This window comes from Lissotriton helveticus, chromosome 9, assembly GCF_964261635.1.
Source record: "Lissotriton helveticus chromosome 9, aLisHel1.1, whole genome shotgun sequence".
NCBI classification, from domain to species: domain Eukaryota; kingdom Metazoa; phylum Chordata; class Amphibia; order Caudata; family Salamandridae; genus Lissotriton; species Lissotriton helveticus.
The window spans coordinates 918,748,373-918,769,886 of NC_136070.1; the positions used below are offsets into that span (position 1 = coordinate 918,748,373).

Genomic DNA, 21,514 nt, shown 5'->3' on the forward strand with positions numbered 1-21,514 from the left:
AATGTCTTCAGGTTTGCCTTACCGAGATTAAAGTGGGGGAAATTGGCCACTACCACACGCAAATGACCAGGTGGGGTAAACTTTGCATAACCTATCATTATGATCCTTTAGCAAACAGGGGTTCGTGCATGTATTGGATTTATCAAGGAAACTCGTCATCAGCCCCATATTTATTCTTTTGAAATTAGGCTTCGATTGGAAATGTCACAATAAAACTGCTTCACCAAATTCTGTTACCAAGAGTAATGCACTACACCAAAAACGTATAACAGAAGATGCAAGAAATGACAAGCTGTACCTGACTAACAATTGGTTCTGTCTCTGTTCTCTTACAGTTCTGGGGTGTCACAAAGCAAGGGTACAAGTGCCGAGGTAAGTGTATGTTAAGTTAGATCAGAAAATTACAATTCTTTGTGATTCTCCCAAATGTTTAATTCTGCAGTGGATGCCCAGGATTTATTGCACCGATGTAGGTAAGAATTCCAGAAAAGAATGGCAAGTAAAAAACTACACTATATGTTGAGAGAATCTCTGTAGTGTAAGGCCAGGAATAGGGGGTTTCTATGATTGCTCACTGAATATCAGTAGTGAATGCTCAGGCAATCCCTTGTAAACAATGCAAGTCAGGCTCACAGAATCCCTGAAGTGCATGCAGGAAATTGTCTTCAATGTATGCCAAGAAAATTCCTTCATTGCATGCTCTGCAGTGGTGGCCACTCCGCAAAGGCGGTGTAGCATCGCCCCACTGCTATTTGAGCAGTGGAAAAGGAAAATGAAAATAACAAGACGTTATTATCATTTTATTTTTCTGTGCGGGACTGGAGCCAGGTCAGGGCAGGGTGAAGGTGAACTCGCCCGAGCAGAGTGAGGACTGGTTTGCACTCCCTAAGTGCGCATGAATGTTTGGTCGGCCCTCTTGGGCCAGCCAAACATTCATGCACACATAGCATGTTCTCCACCTGGCTGTGTTGTACAGCCCGATGGAGAACATGCCCAGGCTCCCAGTCACTGTCTGAGCGGCCAAACAGGCCACTCAGACCAATCACAATGCTGTTCATTCAGCGTCGTGATTGACTGGGAGAGTCTGCTTCCAGTGCTGCTAGTGCAGATGAAGAGGACGGAGGAGAGGGGTACGGCGGTGAATGGAAGGTAATTTTTTTTATCCGTTCCCCAACCCCGTTCTGAGGCACCCACCACTGGTGATCTGAGAACCACTTAAAGGAAAAGGAACGGAATCTCTGCAAGTCATACCCATGAAAATTCTGCAGTACATGTCTGTAGAATTCAAGCAGTGTATGCCTGTGGAATCGGTGCATCAGTGCTTGCCCATGCAACCCATGTCATTAATGTCCAGGCAGTCCATGAAATACATGGCCAGGGAATCCATTCACAGAGGAGCCCAAGAATACTTGTCTGTGTGAGGTTTTAAAAAGGGACACTGGGAGTAAGTGTATTATTAGTTGGCAGGAATGTGAGTCCTCATCAAGTGATAATGATATCATTCTGTTCTATGTCAGGTTAATTCACAATAATGTAAACCTTAGCTCAACACTTTGTAGCTGTAGCTCTAAGCAGACAGACTTAACTTGGGAGAAATGTGTAAAGCATTTATCAGCACCAAAACAGTTAAAAAGTAGAAAACACAACACAATAAAAATTCCACTCCAATTTATAAAAATAGAGAAGAGTTTAATAAACAAATAGACCCCAAAAACAACAAAACTCCAATAAGGGGAACAGGATGTATTAATTTTGAATTAAGTTTAAGTGCCAAAAAACCCATTGCACCAACCACAGCAACTAGTTGCACTACACCGGATCAAAGTCAAAGGTCAAGGTCAAGGCCAACGTGATGGAGCACAGGTCAGATATGGAGACCTGGTCCAACCCATTCAGAAAGGTTACCATCTATAGTCAAACAGGGCTTCATATGGCCGGATACCTTCTCTTCGATGTCCTGCTGAAACTGAATTACTGCTATGGAAAATCTTTGGCCTAAATGCAATGCAGCTTCATCAGTTTGACTTGGCAGGTTGGTCCCGGTCTTCTGTTGGATCTCCAGGCAAACAGTACCCAAATAAAGTTTCAAAGTCTCAGCTTTTAGGGTCATCCAAGGGTCCCATAACCCCAGAGACTCCACTTGGGAATCAGAACTCACTCCAGGAGAAGCCATCAGGGTGCTTCAAGAATGTCAGCTTCTTGCAGATTTTATGTCCCCGTAGATTACCGGGAGGTCAGACAACTGACCCTTAGAGTCCACTTCTCAGTTCTGGGAACAAAATGGGTGCAGGTCTAGCCCTTGGGGTCTCTCTGCACAGCTTCAACAGCAGAGGCAGCCCTTCTTCTGTCTTCCACAGGCCCAGATGTGTTTGTAAGGGAGTGCTGAAGGTGCCACATTTATGCCCTGTTCCAGTCTGTGGGTGGGGGAAACTCATGGCCATCTCCTAACCATTGGAGTAAAAATTCCCTGTGGTGCCCCAACCCACGTTTGCAACACTTCCTGTGTGTTTTACTGTAAACTATCACACAGTGACCCTCTCTACCTAAAACCATTTTGGCAAAGCATTTCGGGTCAGATGTACGACCACCCAATTTGCGCCTCGAAAGTTGCGTCGCAGTTGCAAGTCGCAAATTGGGATGTACAACAGTGTCAGAGAAAATGCGAGGCTCATGAATATTAATGAGCCACTCGCAATTTGCGAACCCATTGGAATGGCAGGCCCTCCCAGGTATGGTGGCCTGCTGGGCTCAGCTGACCACCATGTCTGGGACCAACAGTTTTTTCCTTTTGAATGCAGCCCGTTTTCCTGAAAGGAAACTGGGACCACTGCCTGCCCTTAAAAAATATTTTCAGAGCTAGTCACAAAGGGGAAGAGGTCCCCTGGGGACCCCTTCCCATTTGTGACTCCATTACCACCCTCTTGAAGAGGGTGGTAATTTGTGAGTGTTTTACGACTGCAATTACGGTCACAAAACATTAGTACATGGCTTTGCGATCGCTATTAGGAAGGGAACATGCATCATTCTAACAGTGCATTTTCAAAATAGTAAATTAAAATCCCACTTGAGCAGTTGTTTGGATTTTAAATTACTGATACAAATGAGTCCTTGAATAATTTTTCTAGCTAGTTCCAAACTGCATTATAAGGTGTTATAATGTAACCCATTGTTTTTCTATGGAAGAGCCTGTCTTGCCACAGTGAAAAACTAGTTTGTTGACTTTTCACTGCCAGGACATGTAAATTTTAAGCACATATGTCCTCCTATTCAATTATAATGCACCCTTCCCTTTGGGTATGTAGGGCCTACTTTAGGGGTGACTTATAAATATTAAACATGAATGTTTAGTCCTGGAAAAGGGTTATTTTGCCATGTCGAATTGGCATTTTTAAATCTGCACACTTAAGCTGCTGTGGCAGGCCTAAGGTCATACTGTACATGATCACTTTAGTGGTGGCACAATAGGTGCTGCAGTCGACTTGTGACATTTAGCTTACAGGACCTGGGTTGCCATATACTAGGGGCTTATAGGTAAGTTAAATTTTCCAGTCAGAGTTTTTAACCAATTTAACATGTTTTTAGGGGTCAGTACATAGACACTAGGGCTTGGTTAGCAGGAACCCAGTGTAAAAAGCCCACACCCAGCAGCATCAATTAGAGAAAATGGGAACTGACATTCAAAAATAGGCTTTTTCATACAGACACCATTGAGGACTGGGGTGCAGCAGCATAGCAAACTATGGGCACTAATGCAAGCAAGGAAACACTACCTAAAGCAAGGATGACACAGATGCATAAGGGACAGGCATTCGTTTATTTGAGAGCAGAGGAGATTTTGAGGAGGATGCTTACATTTTGCTCTGACTCTGTTTTTGTGTATCTCTAGAATGCGGCACAAATTGGCTCAAGCAATGCAAGGACCACATGACAGCTGAGTGTAAAAAGAGATTTAAACCTCAAGAGGGGCCCTGCACACCGGGTCCCTTGACGCCCCACCCAGGGACACCAGTCACCTGCAAACATTTCAGCTCAGGTAAGATCCAGGGGGGTGTTTGGGAGCTCAGTGACAGGGAGTGGGGTTGCTTACTTATTTGTACAGTCAATTGAAACCGTCACAACGTAGAAACATTAAACTAAAACAGTAAGGATCAAGATTAACGGACAGATTTTACACGATTTTTTTTGCTTTGGGTTTGCGTCACTTTTTTGATGCAGACCTCACTCAAAATTCTCTGTGATATTTGCAAATCAATGTGAATGCAAATTTGTGTCGCTTTGGTTAAAAAAGTTATGAAACACAGTACATTGTGCTACATTCCATCAGGTAGGCATTCTATGGGTGGTGCATGGGCGTTCCATTGCATCCACCCATGGATTTTGAAGCAAACTAATATCTACAAAAGGCTTGTAGAGATGGGTTTGTGCCAAAATGGTACTCCTGCCTGAGGCTGGCGTAATGAGGAAAAATATCTTTATTTCTCTGTTACTTCCTCTTTGTATGTGTGCTGCATTCTGCAGCACACATACAAATAGGAATAGACTCAAAGGATAGTGTTTGTGCAGGAAGGGACTCCTTCCTGATTAAAAAGTATCCTGATCTTAACGCAGATACCTTGCAGTATGGTCCAAGTGTGCCTGCATATACACTAAGACGCCACAAGTGGTTATAGGGTAAGCGGTGGGAGCGAGAGGTGTGGTGTATTGGCCAAAGCTACTCACTCTGGAGACCGGGGCTCACTGTACGATCCCCGGTGGCATCTCAGCTCAGCATGAGGCTGCTGTGACCTGCTAGTTTTGCCTGGGGGGGGGGCCTGGCTGCACACCGTCCACAAAGTTAATGAGATCGGGCTAAGGTGTGGGCAGCGTCCTGCTTAAATGATTAATTTTATTTGGATGAATAAGTGGGGAACCCTAAGCCAGGGATGCATAGTGGAAGACAACACTTGTGTCTGGGACGGTCTAAATGTATATCCAGACACAAGAGCTTACACCAGGATCATGTTTATCAACCCCAGGAGGGCAATAGAATGGCAAAACCAGCACCATAATTACTATCTTTGCACACTCTCACAAGTGCTCATGGCAGAGTATGAATATAGCAAGGCCTCACGTGGACCAGAGAAACATGTGATGTGTCGTCTCACCTGATGCTGCCAAGGGGGCTCTTAATGATATGAGGGGGAAAATACCTGCAAATACCTGTTGTTAAGGGCAAACCCCTGTGGCTGAACCTGATGATGGGTGGTGAAATTCAAAGAGGGGGCCCATGGGCCCCTGTAGGTGTGCAGCAGGTGGTGAGGTACCCAGGTGAAGAGCCCTGTCACTCATGCTAACAGGACACATGAAGAGAACATACCTGTTTGAGTCCTATGGAGACCTTAAATCCTGGTGGTACACGAGAAGCAAGAACAAACAACAGCCACATGTGACCTGAATTGTCCCAACCAGGCTACCAAATCCAGAAATGGCCAACTAGAAAAGAAGTGACCCCCCTCTGCTAACCAAAAAAGGACCTAGTCACTTGCCTCTCAGACATGCAGGACAAACTGAACTCTATGCTGGCCAAACAGCTACATGCAGTCAGATTAGCCGGGTCTGGTGGCGCAGTGGACAAATGCATCCACTGTAGGGTGCTGTGTTCGACCTCATGGTCACAGGTTCTAATCCCGGTGGGTCCACTCAACCTTTCGTCCATCTGAGGTCGATAAAATGAATACCATTGAGTTGGGTAACAATATACATCTGTTATCCAGCGCCTTGAGACTTTCGGGTGATACGTGTTCTATAAAAAAAGTACATGTTATAGAACAAAGGTGCAAGCCTCCCTGGCTGGTCTGTCCAGGAATACTAAAATCATAGGAGACCGTGTGTGTAGCATCGAGGAGGCAATTGTATCTTTGCAGTCCAATGCAAACGATGCTCATTATTGGAGAAGATGAAAAGGACATGCAAAGACCCTTAAGATAGATCCAGCAGAGACAATATTTGCATACACAATGCTAGTAAATCTATCAAAGGAACATGTGTATTAGCCTTCTGCAAATGACTCTTCAAACAAGCGTAAGTTAAGGATGGCCCTCAAGGAATTAGCATTGTGCATACCCATAGAGTAGGTTGCCCCTCATCTGGACCCGGGGAAAAGTCCAAGGCACATAATAGCAAAACTAAGTTCATCAGATACTAAGGTAGAAAAGCTCAGGGCAGCACGGCAGCAGGCAGCCGTAGACTTCATAGAATGCACAATGCATCTACATCAGGATATCTCGCAGGCCACCCTAGCCAAGAGGAAGTCCCTATCTGAAGACACAGATGAGCTCAGAAACAGGCAGATCATGTACAAACGTGCATTCCCATTTGCCCTAATTTGCACAATAAATTGTAAGTTCCACTCAAGTGAGATCGGTGGAGGATGGCAGGGGATGTCTGGGTCTGCTGGCAAATAAGCATCTGACATTGAGCAAAAGAGATTATACAGTGCAATCGGGAGGACGTGGACAGTGGAAGGAAGCCCCACAAACCAGGAGAGGAGAAAGGGGCAAGGCGCCCCCCAGGTGATTGGACAGAAATGGATTTGTCCAAGTGAGACCCTATCTGGTGTAAACCTGAACATAGTATGTTCTTTCTGTTGAAAGTTGTCATGAGACAGGTGTGGATTGGGGGAAGGAAGTAACTATCAACAAGGGTGTTACATCTGGCACGTAGTTGTTAAAATCCTGCATGGAAATGGCTGTGTTTTTTTTTCTGTTTGTGCATTAGTTGCTGAGTGAATGGGAGGATGTTTTCAGGGAACATGCCACATGACTGGGGTAACACACGTCAACCAGCTTTAGAAAAGCTGTTGCTTGTGAGGTCTCCAGACCAGGAGGCCACCACTGATTCAAATACATCTAATGGTTAGGCTTTTCAAATAGAACATGCAGGGTCTCAAGTGTTCGATTAAAAGACACAAGGTATGCAGGGCAATCATGGGGGAACAATTCAATATCGAATGTGGATGCTGCAATGGGTGGATAAATATAGGATTGGCAGATTGTTTCCTGGACCGCAGAGACCACGTCGATTAGACTTCTGGATTAAAACTATAGGACCACACATCTGATATTTCGCCTTGAAAAAGCCCTCGGCCAACTGGCCACTGAGTGAAACACGTGTCTGCTGTTTTTGTTCTTTTGTGTGATATCTAAGTTTAAAAAAGACAAATTAAAAAATGGCAAATCTTGCCGCTTGAGAACTACAAGACATAACTCTTGGAAACTTTATTCCACTAATCTTATCGGATTAAGGGGCACAGACCTCGAACCATAATTCGTACAATATCGTATGTGTCCAGCAAGCACGCCTCCTTATGAAAGCTACCCAGCTGATATCACACAGAACCTATACCACACATTTTCATTCTACATCTAAAGTCAGTAGGATGTGTGGTGTCATGATAGTCTTTCAGAGAGTGCTTTCTAAATTTTAAACATTTTTATTTATGGGTGGCACAAGCAATTTAAACATATACAAAAATACTTCATTTAACAAAACTTTCCAGCGTCTGCATAAATGTTTACAAGAAGCAGTTATACGAGAAAAAGATAAAAAGAAAAAAAATAGTTAAACATAAGAATACGAGATAAATAGGCAAAGAAATCAAATACATCTAAAGGATAGCAAAGTAATAATATAATACAGGGCTTCAATTCAGATTAGTTCTATTCATATGTAGGAAACAGGCAACCCCATATTCTATCTATTTTGATCAGTGCTTTAAATTCTCTTTTCCTAGCTAACAATAATTCCATATGATGAGTCTCTTTTACCAGGCACCACCATTCATTTACATGAGGTGTTTCTTCTTCTATCCATGCTCGAGCTAAGACCAGCCTTGCACATGCTAATAAGATAAAAATTAGGTCTTGAAATAGAGAGGTATTTACCTGCAAGCCTAACAGAATCATATCTGATGTTAATGGTTCCTCAATTAGTTGTTTCATTCTCAAGATATTTTCTAAGCTGTCCCAATATGGAGCAAGAGCAGGGCAAAGAACCAACATATGTTCTAAATCAGCAGCCTGAAGGTGGCATTTTGGACATTTAGTGCGATCATTAAAGGTATTGTTGGGGGCCCATTTACTTATTTGTAAAGGGGTATAGTAAAGTTGACATATCGTTTTGTATCCTTGAAGTTTTAAGCTTGAAGAGTGGACTAGCGTATCAATCTTGTTTAAAAAAGAAGAAATTTCATTCGAACAAATATTGGTCGTAAACCTTGAAGCCCATTTCTGTGCTAATTTAGGACAGTCATCTATCTTACTTTCAATAAAACATTTATATCCTTGGGTTATAATAGCTTTTTTGTTTCCGACTCCTTTGTACATACATATCCAAAAATCTGAGTCCCCAATCTCTTTAAGATTTAGTTTCCCTATTAAAAAGTCACGTATTTGCATATACTTGAAGTAAGTATGTGTTGGTAGTTTATATATTAGACTAAGTGTGTCAAAATCCAAAAAGCCTAATGAGCCATATAGGTCCCCCAATCTAGTTATGCCTTGATTTGCCCATATCTTACATCCTGAGTCACTGAAAATACTTGGTAAGCCCGGGTTGTTCCAGAGGGTTAAAAGTGGATGATAGAATGATACTTTATTCTGAATAATTAATATCTTCCATATACTGATTATATCTTTCGCGGTCTTGAACCTGACTCTCTTAAAATAATTCGGGTCATTGTTTCTAGTCAAGAATTGTAAAGATTCTGATCCTAACATAAATTGGTGGAAAAAATATGGATTACTAGAATTAAACAGGCTCTGTAGTCGCCCCAAAAATGATGCAAAGTAATACATTCTGAAATCAGGAAAATTAAGCCCTCCTTTAATAAATGGTAATTTCAAAGAGGAAAGGGCTCTGCGGTTCTTTTTAAAGCCCCATATAAAACTACCCAATATACCATCCAATTTCCTAAAAAATATTTTATTTATCTTCAAAGGAATGCATCTAAATAAATACAAAAAATTTGGCAGAATATTCATTTTAATGAGGTTAATTCGTCCAATAAGATTCAAGGGCACCTTGTGCCATTTTTTAAGGAGAGTCTGAGTGTCTTTAAGTAAAGCGTCGTAATTCAATGCCATTATATCCCTAATGTTTGATGTTAATTTAATACCTAAATAAGTTGCAGCGTGGCATATTCCCGTTACTTGTGTCAGTGGTTTATAATTAACTATAATTTGAGTCTTGCTTATATTTAACTTGTATCCAGAAACTTCACCGAAATCGTCTGCTTCTTTAATAATTCCTGTCATAGTTTCAATCACATCAGTTGTATAAACTGCCAAATCATCTGCATAAGCGGTAATTTTAAGCGAGTTTGCCCCTGATGTAAATGGTTTTATCATCTCCTGTGATTGTATGGCGTTAATAAAAGGTTCCATAGCAAGAGCAAACAATAAAGGTGATAATGGGCATCCCTGCCGGGTCCCTCTCAAGATTGAAAATTTAGAAGAAACTAAGCAATCGTACCCTATTAAAGCATTAGGGGAGTCGTAAAGTGCTTGAATTTTCGCTAGAAAGTTAGTTTTAAACCCAATTTCTTTGAGAACTGCCCACAAATAATCCCACCCCACTCGATCAAAAGCTTTTTCAGCGTCAAGTAGTATCATTCCGAGTGGGGAGGGATTAATGGCTGCCATGTCAAACAAGGTAATAGCCGTGTTTACATGTTGAGTTGTATCCCTGCCTACTACAAAACCATGTTGATGTTCACTAACCAACTTAGGCATAAGGGGAGAGAGTCTTATAGCGATTAATTTAGCAAATACCTTGGCATCGGCATTAATCAGGCTGATTGGGCGATACGACCCGCACTCTGTAGGTGGCTTATTCTTTTTTTTTTTTTTTTATAATTTTAGCAGTGTTCCAAGAAGTCGGGGCCCTATCTGTTATACTAATCTGATTAATGACTGAACAAAATACAGAAGAAAGTTCCTCGTAGCAGATTTTATAAATTTCAATCGGCAGGGTATCCTCCCCCGCAGCTTTCCCAGAGGGAAGAGAGAAAATAGCCAATTTTAGTTCTTCTTTTGTAAAGTCTTTTTCTAGTTCTTCTATATCTACTATATCCTTTTCTAATCGCCAGTTATTTCTAATATAATTTTCCACCAGCTCTTTTGGGGGTATAGCCTCTGGGGTGTATAGTTTGGTATAATATTCAACAAATTGTTGCAATATCTGGTCTGGGCGAGTATAGTTAGTGCCATCTTCACCTTTTATGCTCTTTATTAAAGAAGTGTCTCTATCGTCAGCTACTTTATAGGCAAGAATCTTTCCTATCCTATCGCCACTCTCATATTGCGAGAATTTATATTTATGTAATTTAGCAGTGATTTTGTCTCTTAAGAATTTTTTGGTCTCACAGCGGTAACGTTATCAACTTAAGTTCCATTTTAGCTTTGTTTAAATTATAATAAGGAGCGCTGCATTTTCTTTTCTAGTAATTTCAGCCAAATGTTCTTCCAGCCCCCTTATCCTTGATGTGATGCTACAGATCTCTTCCTTACGGTTGGCATTTTGCTGTATGATAAACTGTTGGGCAAAACCTCTAATACTAGCTTTACAACAGTCCCATACTGAAGTAACTTTGGCCGTATCAATATTGAACTCTAAGAACTCTTTTATATGTTCCTTCAAAAGAAAAGTAAATCTAGTATTAGATATCAAATGTCTGGGGAAGGAGAATAGTCTAGGTTCTGTCTTTTTAGGTACGATGTTAAAGACTACCACTATGGGGTTATGGTCAGATGTTACCTTAGGGCAGATCTCCATTTTACTGCATTCCAGAATATGGTTCGTTGCCCAAGCCATATCTATACGTGAGTACATTTTATGTGGTATTGAGTGGTAAGTATATCCAGCAAGCATAGGATGAAGGTGCCTCCAAACATCTTTCAGTTTGTGTATACGGGCAAGTTCTAAAATAGATGCCCTTGTCTTAAGCATTCGTTGCGAGGGAATACCCTTAGTTGTATCTTTTGCGTAGTCTATAACACAATTAAAATCCCCCATAAGTAAAATCTCCCCCTCCCAGCCTAGTAGTTCAATGTGTAACCGGTCAAAAATTGTTGCATCATCATGATTAGATCCATACACTGCACACAGGGTATATTTAAGATTAGATAACGTAATTTGAGCAATTACCCATCTTCCGGCTTTATCCGATGCAACCCTATTAACTTCCACCTTAAATAGTTTTCTCTTTAGTATAGCCACCCCACGGATTGAGGCATTCAAAGATGTGCAAACTGAAAGCTCATACCCCCCTTGCTCCAACATTTTCTTATCTTGGTATCTTATATGTGTTTCGTTTAAGTGCAAAGTGTGGATTATACATTCTTAATTCTTCAAAAACAAGTTGTCTTTTGCGTTTGTTATTAAGCCCTGAAACATTCCAAGCAAGACAGTTAACTTGACACATTTCTTAAATCAAATTTACCTTGAATAACTGCTTAAAAAAAAAAGCGATTTTAACATTATAATTTTATGCCTCACATCGTGTTTGCTTGTGTCACCCTTTTCATTTTCCACTGAATCCCCCCCACCCCTCCCACAAGCGCCCCCTAACCTCAAACTATATCCCTCCCCACACCCTGTACCTACCCGGAAGCCTACCCCTATCTTCTGCTGCCGCTGGTTGAGAGTGCTTTCTATGAAGGTTTTGTATGCACTCCTCGATAAAGGAGAAGGCAGATACATCACTATTTTAGGTAAACTGAACATGCAGGATTTCTCCTCAGTGATGACCTGTGTGACAAACGTGCAGCCGGAACCCCACCTTCTTCAACTTTTAGATATTATCAGTGACAATCACAAAGCATATCTTGAAGTGCGTTGTGTGGGTGACTTTAACCTTATCTACAATCCAGACCTAGACCTCTTCCCATGATTAGACAGATACTCAGGACAGCAAATGTCCCGCACCTTTAAATCACGTTTTGCAGTGTTAGGACTCACAGGTATCTGGCATGAGACATATCTATTTGAGAAGGAGCAAACCTTTTTCTCACACACTAGCATCCTATTCAAAGATCAATTTGGTTTGAAATAAGAGTACACTACTAATCCAAACAGTTAAAATTGAGGAATGTCTCATAACCATCTTAGACTAGGCACCCATAGTATGGGCTTTCACATGGAGGAATCACACAGGCCTTAAAATGCATGCCGGTTTGATTCATTGATCTTGAAAGATAAAATATACAAATAAGTGATAAAAGAGCAAATGCAAGATTACTTTGAGCTTAATCAATCAGACACAATTACACCCCATGTAATTTGGGATGCTTCCAAGAAGTCCTTTGGGGCAAGGTGATATCAATGGGAGCACACCTGAGCCACAACAGGTCACTCATCAAAACCGAGTTATAGGAGGAACCTGGAGCCAAAGAAATCCAGTATAGAGAACAGAAACCCCTCAGGAGTGACAAAGCTAAGGTGCCCAAAACATTTATTATTGACAGAACGAGCACTGAAAGAGTGTAACTGAGATTAAAACAAAAGATTTATGAAAAAGCCAGTAAGGCAACTGGACGCTCGACTACGCTATCTAAGATGTTCTCCAGCATAGCAAATGTACAGTTACGGAATTACTCCGAATCCAAAACACAAACACCTAAACAATGTGCATTCTAGGCATTCTACATGGATCTATGCAGTAGCCAACACCATGAGACACACAGAATCTCTAACATTGTGGAGTCCAGACAGTTCCCATCACACCACAGGCAATGAGAGATGACCCGGAAAAACGTCCCATCTAACAATGTGCCCAGCCCTGACTGGCTCACAAATGTCTTTTACAAAAGATTCTGTTCGCTGTTGACATCACATTTGACCTCTCTCTACAACTCATTTAGTGAGTCAGACAGACTCACTGACACTATTGGGGAAGCAGAAATAATCTTAGTACATGAGGTGGGAAAACTGAGAGAAAAGTCTTACAGATCCATATTGCTACTTAATGTGGACTGCATGATGTGGTATAAAAGTGCTAGCTAACAGATTGGAGGTATGTATGCCCTACCTGGTAGATCACTACTAATCGGGGTTTACTAGAAACACCCAGACGTTTGATAACATTAAGTAGGCCCTGCATCTCATTGAAAAATCCAATAGTCGATCCATTGCGTTGCTAATCCTCACGGCCGACTGCCTGGAGTGGGCATTTCTGGAGCAAGTACTGGAAAAGATCAGAATGGGCCCCATTATGAAGCAGTATATATGCAACTCACCCCATACAACGCTTTAGAGCAGTTTCAGGCTTTCAGATCAACTTCACTTAATCAGAAATGAAGGGTATCCAGAACAGCCAGTCAGTCAAAAATAAGCTTGAGTACATGTTCTCTTTTTAACGGGCGAGGAGCAGTACCAAATATCCAGGCATCTAGACATCATCAATCTTGCACAAACTCTAGGGCTAATTACCCAGATCTTATAAAAAGGAATCAGAAAGGACTTGATTTAATGAGGCTGTACAGTTATCTCATGGTTGCTGCATAGCAGCCCTGAAGATGAACTTTCTGCAGAGATTGCTGTGCTTCCTTCGGCCTCTTTCGTTGGCAGTCCTCAAACAAAAGCTAGTTTGCCTGCAAACAGCTTGTGATAGGTTCATATTGAAATGCTGCAATCCACAAATCTCATGCAGGGTTGTGCAAAGTAGGTTGAAGTCGGGAGGATGGTCAGTCCTACCTAACATTGAAAAGTACTATGTCGTTTGTTAATTGAGGGTAGTCTTTGAGTGGTACCTCAGGTAAAAAGAGAAGTAATAGGCCTTTATGGAATGGAATATATTGGGTAGGCCCCATGCGAGGTGTTATTGCTGCCTAGACAAGCAAGACCAGCTGTGGCACACATTTCAAACTTAATCAGACCTACCATGGAGGTGTGTGTTACACTAACCAAAACTGAGGGACTCCCTCCCTTTCCATCGCCTTTCACTCCTTTACACGTTAAACCTAATTCAGCCCAGCCCTGGATGAGAAACAATTTGCAACTTGGCGACTGGAACACTGTACAATGCTGAGAGACCTGTTTCAAAAGCAGAGGTTTAATTCATGCCAGCTGTGTTAACAAGATTGTGGGATTGGGGACGGGTCGAGTCACAGCTTTTTCCAATTTTAGCATTAGGCTTCGCCCCCTCCCATAACTAGGAGGTGGGAACCAGGGTCATCATTGAGTTTGAAAAGCTCTCTACACAATATGGTACCACAAAAGTCCTTGTGTTGTCTATTTACGATACACTCACAACTACCCCATACACTCCCAAATGTCATGGTCAATAATAGATTAATGAGCATTGGGTTATTGTCCCAAGCTCCATGCAGACAAGTTGGAAGTAGTAGGCTTCGGCAAAGACAAATCGCTATAAGACTCTTCCTGGGTGGCTGCCGAACTCGAACCCACACCCCTCTAGGCAACCCACAGAAAGAAGCTTGAAATAGTAATGACAAACAACTCACCAAGACTGACCCAGTGAACTCAGTCTCCATCTCTTGCTTCCACACACTCAAGATGCTAAAGGCTCACCGACAACACATGCAGAACCATCGTCCAAGCCCTCATTACCAGCAAGCTGGACTACAGCAATGCACTTTATGCCGGAATCAGCGCTTTACTTTTAGAAGACTCCAGACCATACAGAACTCAGCCGCCAGGCTCACCCTCAACCTCTCACCCCGCATTCACATCACCCTACACCTCAAACAGGTCCACTGGCTCCAGTCCACAAAGACAAGAAACTGAAGCCCTTACTCGTCACCTAGCCTAGCCCTGGCTAGGCTTACAGCTCCTGCTTCAGTGCCAGGAAACCCCTCCAGAGTGAGTTGTGAGTCATTCAAACGCACATTTCATAAGAAAACATAAGATAACATTGGCAACCCCACTGTGGTGTAACAAAGCTTAAGGGGGGCCAGACACCAGTGCAAAGTGCATGGAGGCCCACCAGAGTCAGTCATGAGCTCTCAGACCAAGGAGCCGCCGCTCATGCATAGTGCCGAGGGGGGCCCTGGAGCTCGTGACACCCCACACCGTGAGGGCTGTGCGGACCAGGTGTGCAACACCCATTGGCTGTAAGGGCTTCAGCCCCCCAGTCGTGTGTCTCAGCCCAGGCAGCTGGGGGCTCAGCTGAGCAGTGTCTGGAGTCATATCTTTGGCACACCCGAGTTTTTCACAGGTCTTTAAAGACCTTTTGCATATTTACATACCTTTGTCAACTGGTTACTGAGGCTTCGTTTTTTTTCTGGTTCCAGTACCCTCTGGGCCCCACTCTGCCTATTCCTTTGCTGTAGTGTGAGTATGCATTTGATGAAAAGGAATATAAAGTAGGGTTGCCAAAAGAAAAATGCCAGCCATGTGTTGTTTAAAGAGCCTGCAAAGATCTTGTCTTGACTAAATAGGGTCTAAATAAAAAAAGTATGTATTTATTTATAATGTTACTTTTCTGTCTTTGTTCCCTTTAATTATCAGGTATGGATCATTCAGGCAGCCCTAGAACACAATTGAAAGTGCTCTTTATTTATATTTGCTGTTTGAAGTATGCACAGATAAGTGCTGAAAATACAGCTTTAGGTGACTGTTTATTTTTGTTCCTTTTGGTACATCAACATAATGAGCCAGCAACCCTAATCATAAGACTGGAAGTTTGTTGCAGGATCAGCACAGTATTTTTATTTACTCCACCCTCGATCCCTGATTAATGCCATAATAGCAATAGTTTAACGTGTATCTTAAACCCTACCTGCCGTCAATAACATGCTGAATTACTTCAAGTGTTGTCTCTATGCAGGGTGCATTCCCAGACACACTCCTCATTCTTGCCCTTCACTTTCACGCTCAACCTGCCCTCACAGCAATCACAATGCACTCACACTGATCACCCGCTCACACTGCACTTTCAGTGATCACTTTGCACTCACCATGCACTTGCGCATTGCACCCTGTACCTCACCCTGCAGTCACACAAGTCACTATTTACCCTGCACTCACCTGTCCCCCTCACTGCTCAATCTGCAATCTCACTCAAACAAGCCTATCACTAACCATGCATTAATTCATCCCACTCTGCACTTACATCTGCACCCAAATTCATTTGGTCACTTCACTCACCCTGCAGTCACTCCTCTTACCCTATTATCACCCTGTTGCATCACTCAACTTGCACTCACATGGGCACTCCTGCCACCCACACAGCGCAGAGGGTTAATGTGCCTGCTACAAAGAATGCTTACCATGCAGATCACAGAACCAAGTGTGAGTAAACTAAGAGTAGCGCTATAAAAAATGAAATGTTTGTCAGAAAGGTGCTAAAGAGAGATGAGGTGCATTGTTGGTGAGTGGTAGTGAGGGAATTTATAGAGAAGGAGGAAATGAGGGAGAGGGTGCAAAAAAAGACTGTTGCACTGTGTGCGACCAGTGCAAGGGCCACACTGACTGGGAGTGTCAGCCCTCAGTGGCGGCTCCTACGCTATGGCAGAGGATATATATAATGATAATAACTTTAAGTTATTATCATTTTATGTTTCCTTTGCGGGCAGATGGGTGGGTGGGTGGTATCTGCTCTGCTCAGGGAGCTGGACAGGGGAGGAGTGGTATGCCCACTCCCAAGTGTTTTTGGTCGGCCCTCTCGGGCTGCCCAAACTGTCATGCGCACTTTCCCCTTCTCCATGCAGGCTGCATTAAAGCCTGCGTGGAGAATATGCCCACCCCTACAGCCCCTGGCTAAGCGCCATGTAACGACGCACAGACCAATCACAATGCTGCATTGCAGCATTGTGTTTGGCTTAGAGGAGGGAGCCTGGCTGCCTGCTTACTGTTCCTGAAATCGGAAGCAGGAGAGCAGGACCAGAGATGCGGGACCCGGCCAGCGGAAAGGTACATTTGTATTGTTTCCCTCGCATGACCCAACGCAAGACACCCCGCGACCGCCCCTGCAACCCCACCCGCAAGCCATGCTAACCACCCCTGTAGGCCACCCCACTCCCCCTCGAAGTTTGGGTCTAGTTGCGCCCCTGGTGAGGGCAAATTTTACACCACTGCCAGGCACTCACATCCTTCTGGACTTCAGCTCTATTTCAATTACTAATCGTACTTACACTGTCTGGGGACTGGGCAACTTGGATGGGGGATTTCCTCTCGGGACATGAGCTCGTCAGTCGCGCTTTGCATGCATGTAAATGCAACTCGTTTCTTAATTGGTTTCGTGATTTTATAGCTCTATTCCTGTTGATTTGTGCCTTCCAGGCTCCGAGGAAGAGGCTTTCACTTTCCAGCAAAGCGACGTATGTGATTACAGGGAGGAGCGGAAGGAACGCAACTCCTTCCCTCGAGCGGGTTCTTCCCCAAGGAACTCCATCTGCAGGCGACCAGTCAAGATGGCGCACAGGGGGACACAGACAGAGGGGCTCATCGCAATGTCTGATAAAGTTGTATCTTCCACACCTCTGGAACAAGAAAAGGTCTACAGTTCACAGGCCCCCGAACATGATGCCCTCCAGGGCCGACTTAAGCTGCTGGAAAAGGTAAGAACTATAGGCCTCTAGTTGTAGCGGTCTGAGGGGCTTGGGCTCCTGCAGTAATATACGGTAAGGGCATGTTACGCGAGGCCTGGGCACGAGCCAGCAGTGTACCTCATTCCTGGGATCTAAAGAGGGAGGGCCTGTGGATGGAGCAGGTGACACAGACACAAGGGAATCCTGTCTCAGAAGCCAAACGTAGTTGGCAAGAGCCAGCAGGGTTTTTGGGAGACCTTGCTAAAGGTGTCATCTGGATTGATTCGCAAGGTGAAAGGATGCGGGAGAGACATACATATGGCTGCAGCTGAGAGACATCTCTCACTCTTGAAAGAGCGTTTCACCAAAACGTAATCAGTTAAAAAAAATGCATCTATTTCACTCATTCAGAATAGCCATTTTAGAATTTCCCTTTGTTTTAAACTGTCACTTTATGTAATTTCTTAGCTCAATCGCATTGTAATTTGTGAAAAACATACACGTCCATTTGCAAAACGCAACATTATTTTAAAATGTTCTTTCCGCATGTCTCTGATTAATATTGAGTCGAGTTGTCATTTTTATTTTTATAAAACTTGCGCACAATCGTGAGGTTGTTGAAGAACTCTGCTAAAACGGGACATGGTCTCACACTGCCATGCTCCCCTTATAAAAAAACGCACAACAAATAAAACGCTTTGAGTTTCATGTACAAAGAGCGCAATCCTGGCCTAGATCGGATTGCCAGTGGCGTAACGAAACTTGAGGGGGCCCCCCTGCAAAGCACATGGAGGCCCACCCCAGCGGCACAGGCCGCGCGGCCCACCATGTACCACTTTACCCTACCACCCTGCCAGAAATCTAGCATATTTTGCTTTGAAACTTCCAACATTTAAATGAAATGCCTCTATATTGTCTTAATAGGGATCTAGGGTGTCGGGAACAATGTGCAGTTTCAGGAAACCCCTCGACCCATTTGTAGCTTCCCGCGAAGCAGCAAGTAGTCCTTTTGTGCTTGGTTTTTCTGATTTCAAACTTGCCTTGATGGGTATCGTTACATGTTTTGATCTCCGGTTCTAATATTTTTATGGCAGAGATGTATTCTTTTAATAGATTCTAATGACCTGCAACCAACAACAGCACATTTAATTTGGTCATCATCAGACAGACACCTTTCCTTAGATGCATCAAGGATCTACTTGCCTATTTAGTTCACCATGACGATTAGCCATTTACAACCACTTTTGCTATTGGCTCAAAGGACAGATTTTTTTGTTCAAATGAAAAGTAATGACTCAAAACAGCCATGCTGAATAACCAAAATTAGGTTGATTCTTTCCCTAAGACTACAAGGCCATGTTGGGGGGGGGGGGGGGGGGGTGCAGTTTCAGTCTAATATTGTAGTCTTTTGACCCTTTTTTCCCTATAATAATGGTTGTTTTTTACATCATAACTTTTGAACCATTTGAACAATATCCTTTATGTTTGTGTTTCTTCTGATGGCATGTTTCTTTTTGACTTAAGCTTAGTGTGGGCCTTCACAGTGTGTATTTCTTTACCTGGAACTCCTATACGTGTGTACTATTACAGAAATAATGCATTGCCTGTGGGGGCTAGCTCAATGTTCCACCTGAGGTTTCAAGTCTAAGTCAAAGTACCCTTAATGTAGCCTGTTTATCTCCGTGGAATGGTCTGTTAGGCAGGTTGGCAGGCCAGTAACATCTCAAGGCTTTACACTCTCTCCAGAGCCTGCCAGAAACGTGCTTGTTAAATGTACCTTTCACCATACATCTGTGAACTACTTAACTCCCTACTAGTTATTCACACTACTCTTTCTTCCAAACTCTGCATGTAACCTTTTAGGAAGCATTTCAAAGCATAAAAAACAAATGCTCATGTCTGCTTTTGCATGTATTTTAAATTGTTGTATTTCTGTACATTTATTATCATAGTTCTGTAAATGAATATGATATCACTCGCTTCATCTAATTAGAATGACTTACCATATTGCTTTATTCTCTTTAAAACAGATGTTTACATTTAAAACTTGCCACAAGGCAATAGCAATCATTCACAAAGACATTTGGTTCTGCCTTTTGGACCTATTTACATTGTCAATGTTTTTTAGCGATGCTTTACACCGTCTGTAAAAAGCAAAATGCTTTTTGGCGAGGCTGTGCGAGTGCACCATTGATAAAAAAAGAAAAAATCATCGTGGCATGACGTCACAACGTAATAGCGCCCTTTGCATCCAGTAGGCACATCATACAGCATGCGTGATGACTTGATTGTACACATGCATAAACACCATGCGCATGCTGCCTACTAAATGATGCGGGTGACATTTGATTTATCTTTTTATTTACTGATCCAAGATTTTGGATGTTCAGTAAATAAAAAATAACAAAGATCAACTGCGCAGGGTATTTCTACAAGTGGACTCTCTCTTTAGAAAATATCTGTTCTAGCTCTTTCAAGTAGACACATTTTAATACGCGTTGGGTAACAATGACAATCTAGTTAACTTATAAATTTGTAAGCCTTCAATAATCCACAAGAAGACAAAACCCTACGATGTCGTATTTTTGGGCGTAAGGCTTGTGGTGATGCAGAAGTGTTGCTAAATTTAAATTATGGATTTTTCCAATAAGAAGTCTAGATAATCTCCTATAAATCTAGTTTGTAAAGTATTCAGTTCAAATTTGTTTGCATCATCATCCTTCAAAATTTAGACTAACCCCAAAGCCATAGGCTGGACAGGTTCAAAATGGGCTGCTTCAAGAAGCCTGTAAGGAGTAAATTGGCCGATTGACATGCTATATGTCCCGTGATGCCACAGCTATGCTATATGGCATAGAACACCTGTCCATAGAGAGGCTTTCTACTATGTGTACGGGGCTGCAATCATAGTAAAAACACTACAATCTACTATATAACAAATAGAAGATGGCTGTCTTTTTATATGCAAAAAGGGTTGTAGACATATTAAAAGTAAATCAATCTGTTTTAGATGATACATCAGATGATAACTTATTTTTATATAGTAATTCAAACTACAGTTTTTCATAAATTAGTGCTGTAACCGTTGTTGCTTTCCCGGGGCTCCATTTGGCTGCTGATGGGTGAGTGCGCCTTCGCGGCGCGTCTGGCTATTTCTAAGCGTTCCCGCACGTTTTGAGGAGCATCTTTTCCATTTTGTAGCTGGGATAATTATGAGATAAGAGCGGCGAGTGGGTGTGTGAGTTTGTGCGCAGCATCCCGTGTGCAGACTAGAGGGATATTTTTTAAACGACCTTAGGAAAACGTGTTCAGTGCTACAGCATATTTCACTGCAGCACAGCTCCCCTCGCCTCGTCGGGGAAGCAAAGCTGTGCTGGGCATTCACGTTTGCCAGTCTCGCTAGTGGTGTGCAACTGGGGCATAAGAGAGGCATTTACACACATAAGAGGCCGAGCAAAGTATGTGCACGCGCACACCCACTCGTGTTTATGCAGCAGTTCACTGTATTTGTATTGATATGCATCTAGTAAGTCACATCTGATAATTTTTTGGGACATCGTCTTTGCTGTTAGTAATTCCTAAATAATGAACATGTGTATAGTTAGCCTTGAAAACCAGCATCACCCAGTTCCACATACAGGGTCCTGCAATGACAGGGGGACGTGAATCCTGAATTACTAGATCGTTCTGTCACGAACTTGCTTACAGCTAATGTTATGGAGCACAGGTTACCAAATTCAAAGGATCAACGAAAAAGCTGGTCTTGCAGGATTCGAACTTGGGATCTCATCTGTAGATCACTGAGGAGATATGCACTAAACCAAAAAAACACGCTTTTGAGTGAAGTTCTACTTTCACGCCAAATATGGTGAATATACCGTTCAGTTGTTCCAGCTGTAGATGCAAGCAAAATTTTCATATGGGCGCTAAAATAAGAAATAATTCTTGGGGCATATTACCAAGGGCCTTATCGCCGCTTTAGCGGG

The 21,514-nt window shown here is 42.7% G+C and overlaps 1 protein-coding gene across 3 annotated transcripts in view; it reads left to right on the forward strand.

Annotated features, from left to right (window-relative positions):
• LOC144781995 (RAS guanyl-releasing protein 4-like) overlaps window positions 1–21,514 on the forward strand; it is a 426,385-nt gene that overhangs the window by 389,406 nt on the left and 15,465 nt on the right. For all 3 annotated transcript variants that reach the window (XM_078661092.1, XM_078661093.1, XM_078661094.1), the window contains 3 exons: window positions 336–372; window positions 3,887–4,033; window positions 17,281–17,558. In XM_078661092.1, the coding sequence (XP_078517218.1) occupies window positions 336–372; window positions 3,887–4,033; window positions 17,281–17,558 (462 nt within the window). The remainder of the gene's footprint in view (window positions 1–335; window positions 373–3,886; window positions 4,034–17,280; window positions 17,559–21,514) is intronic.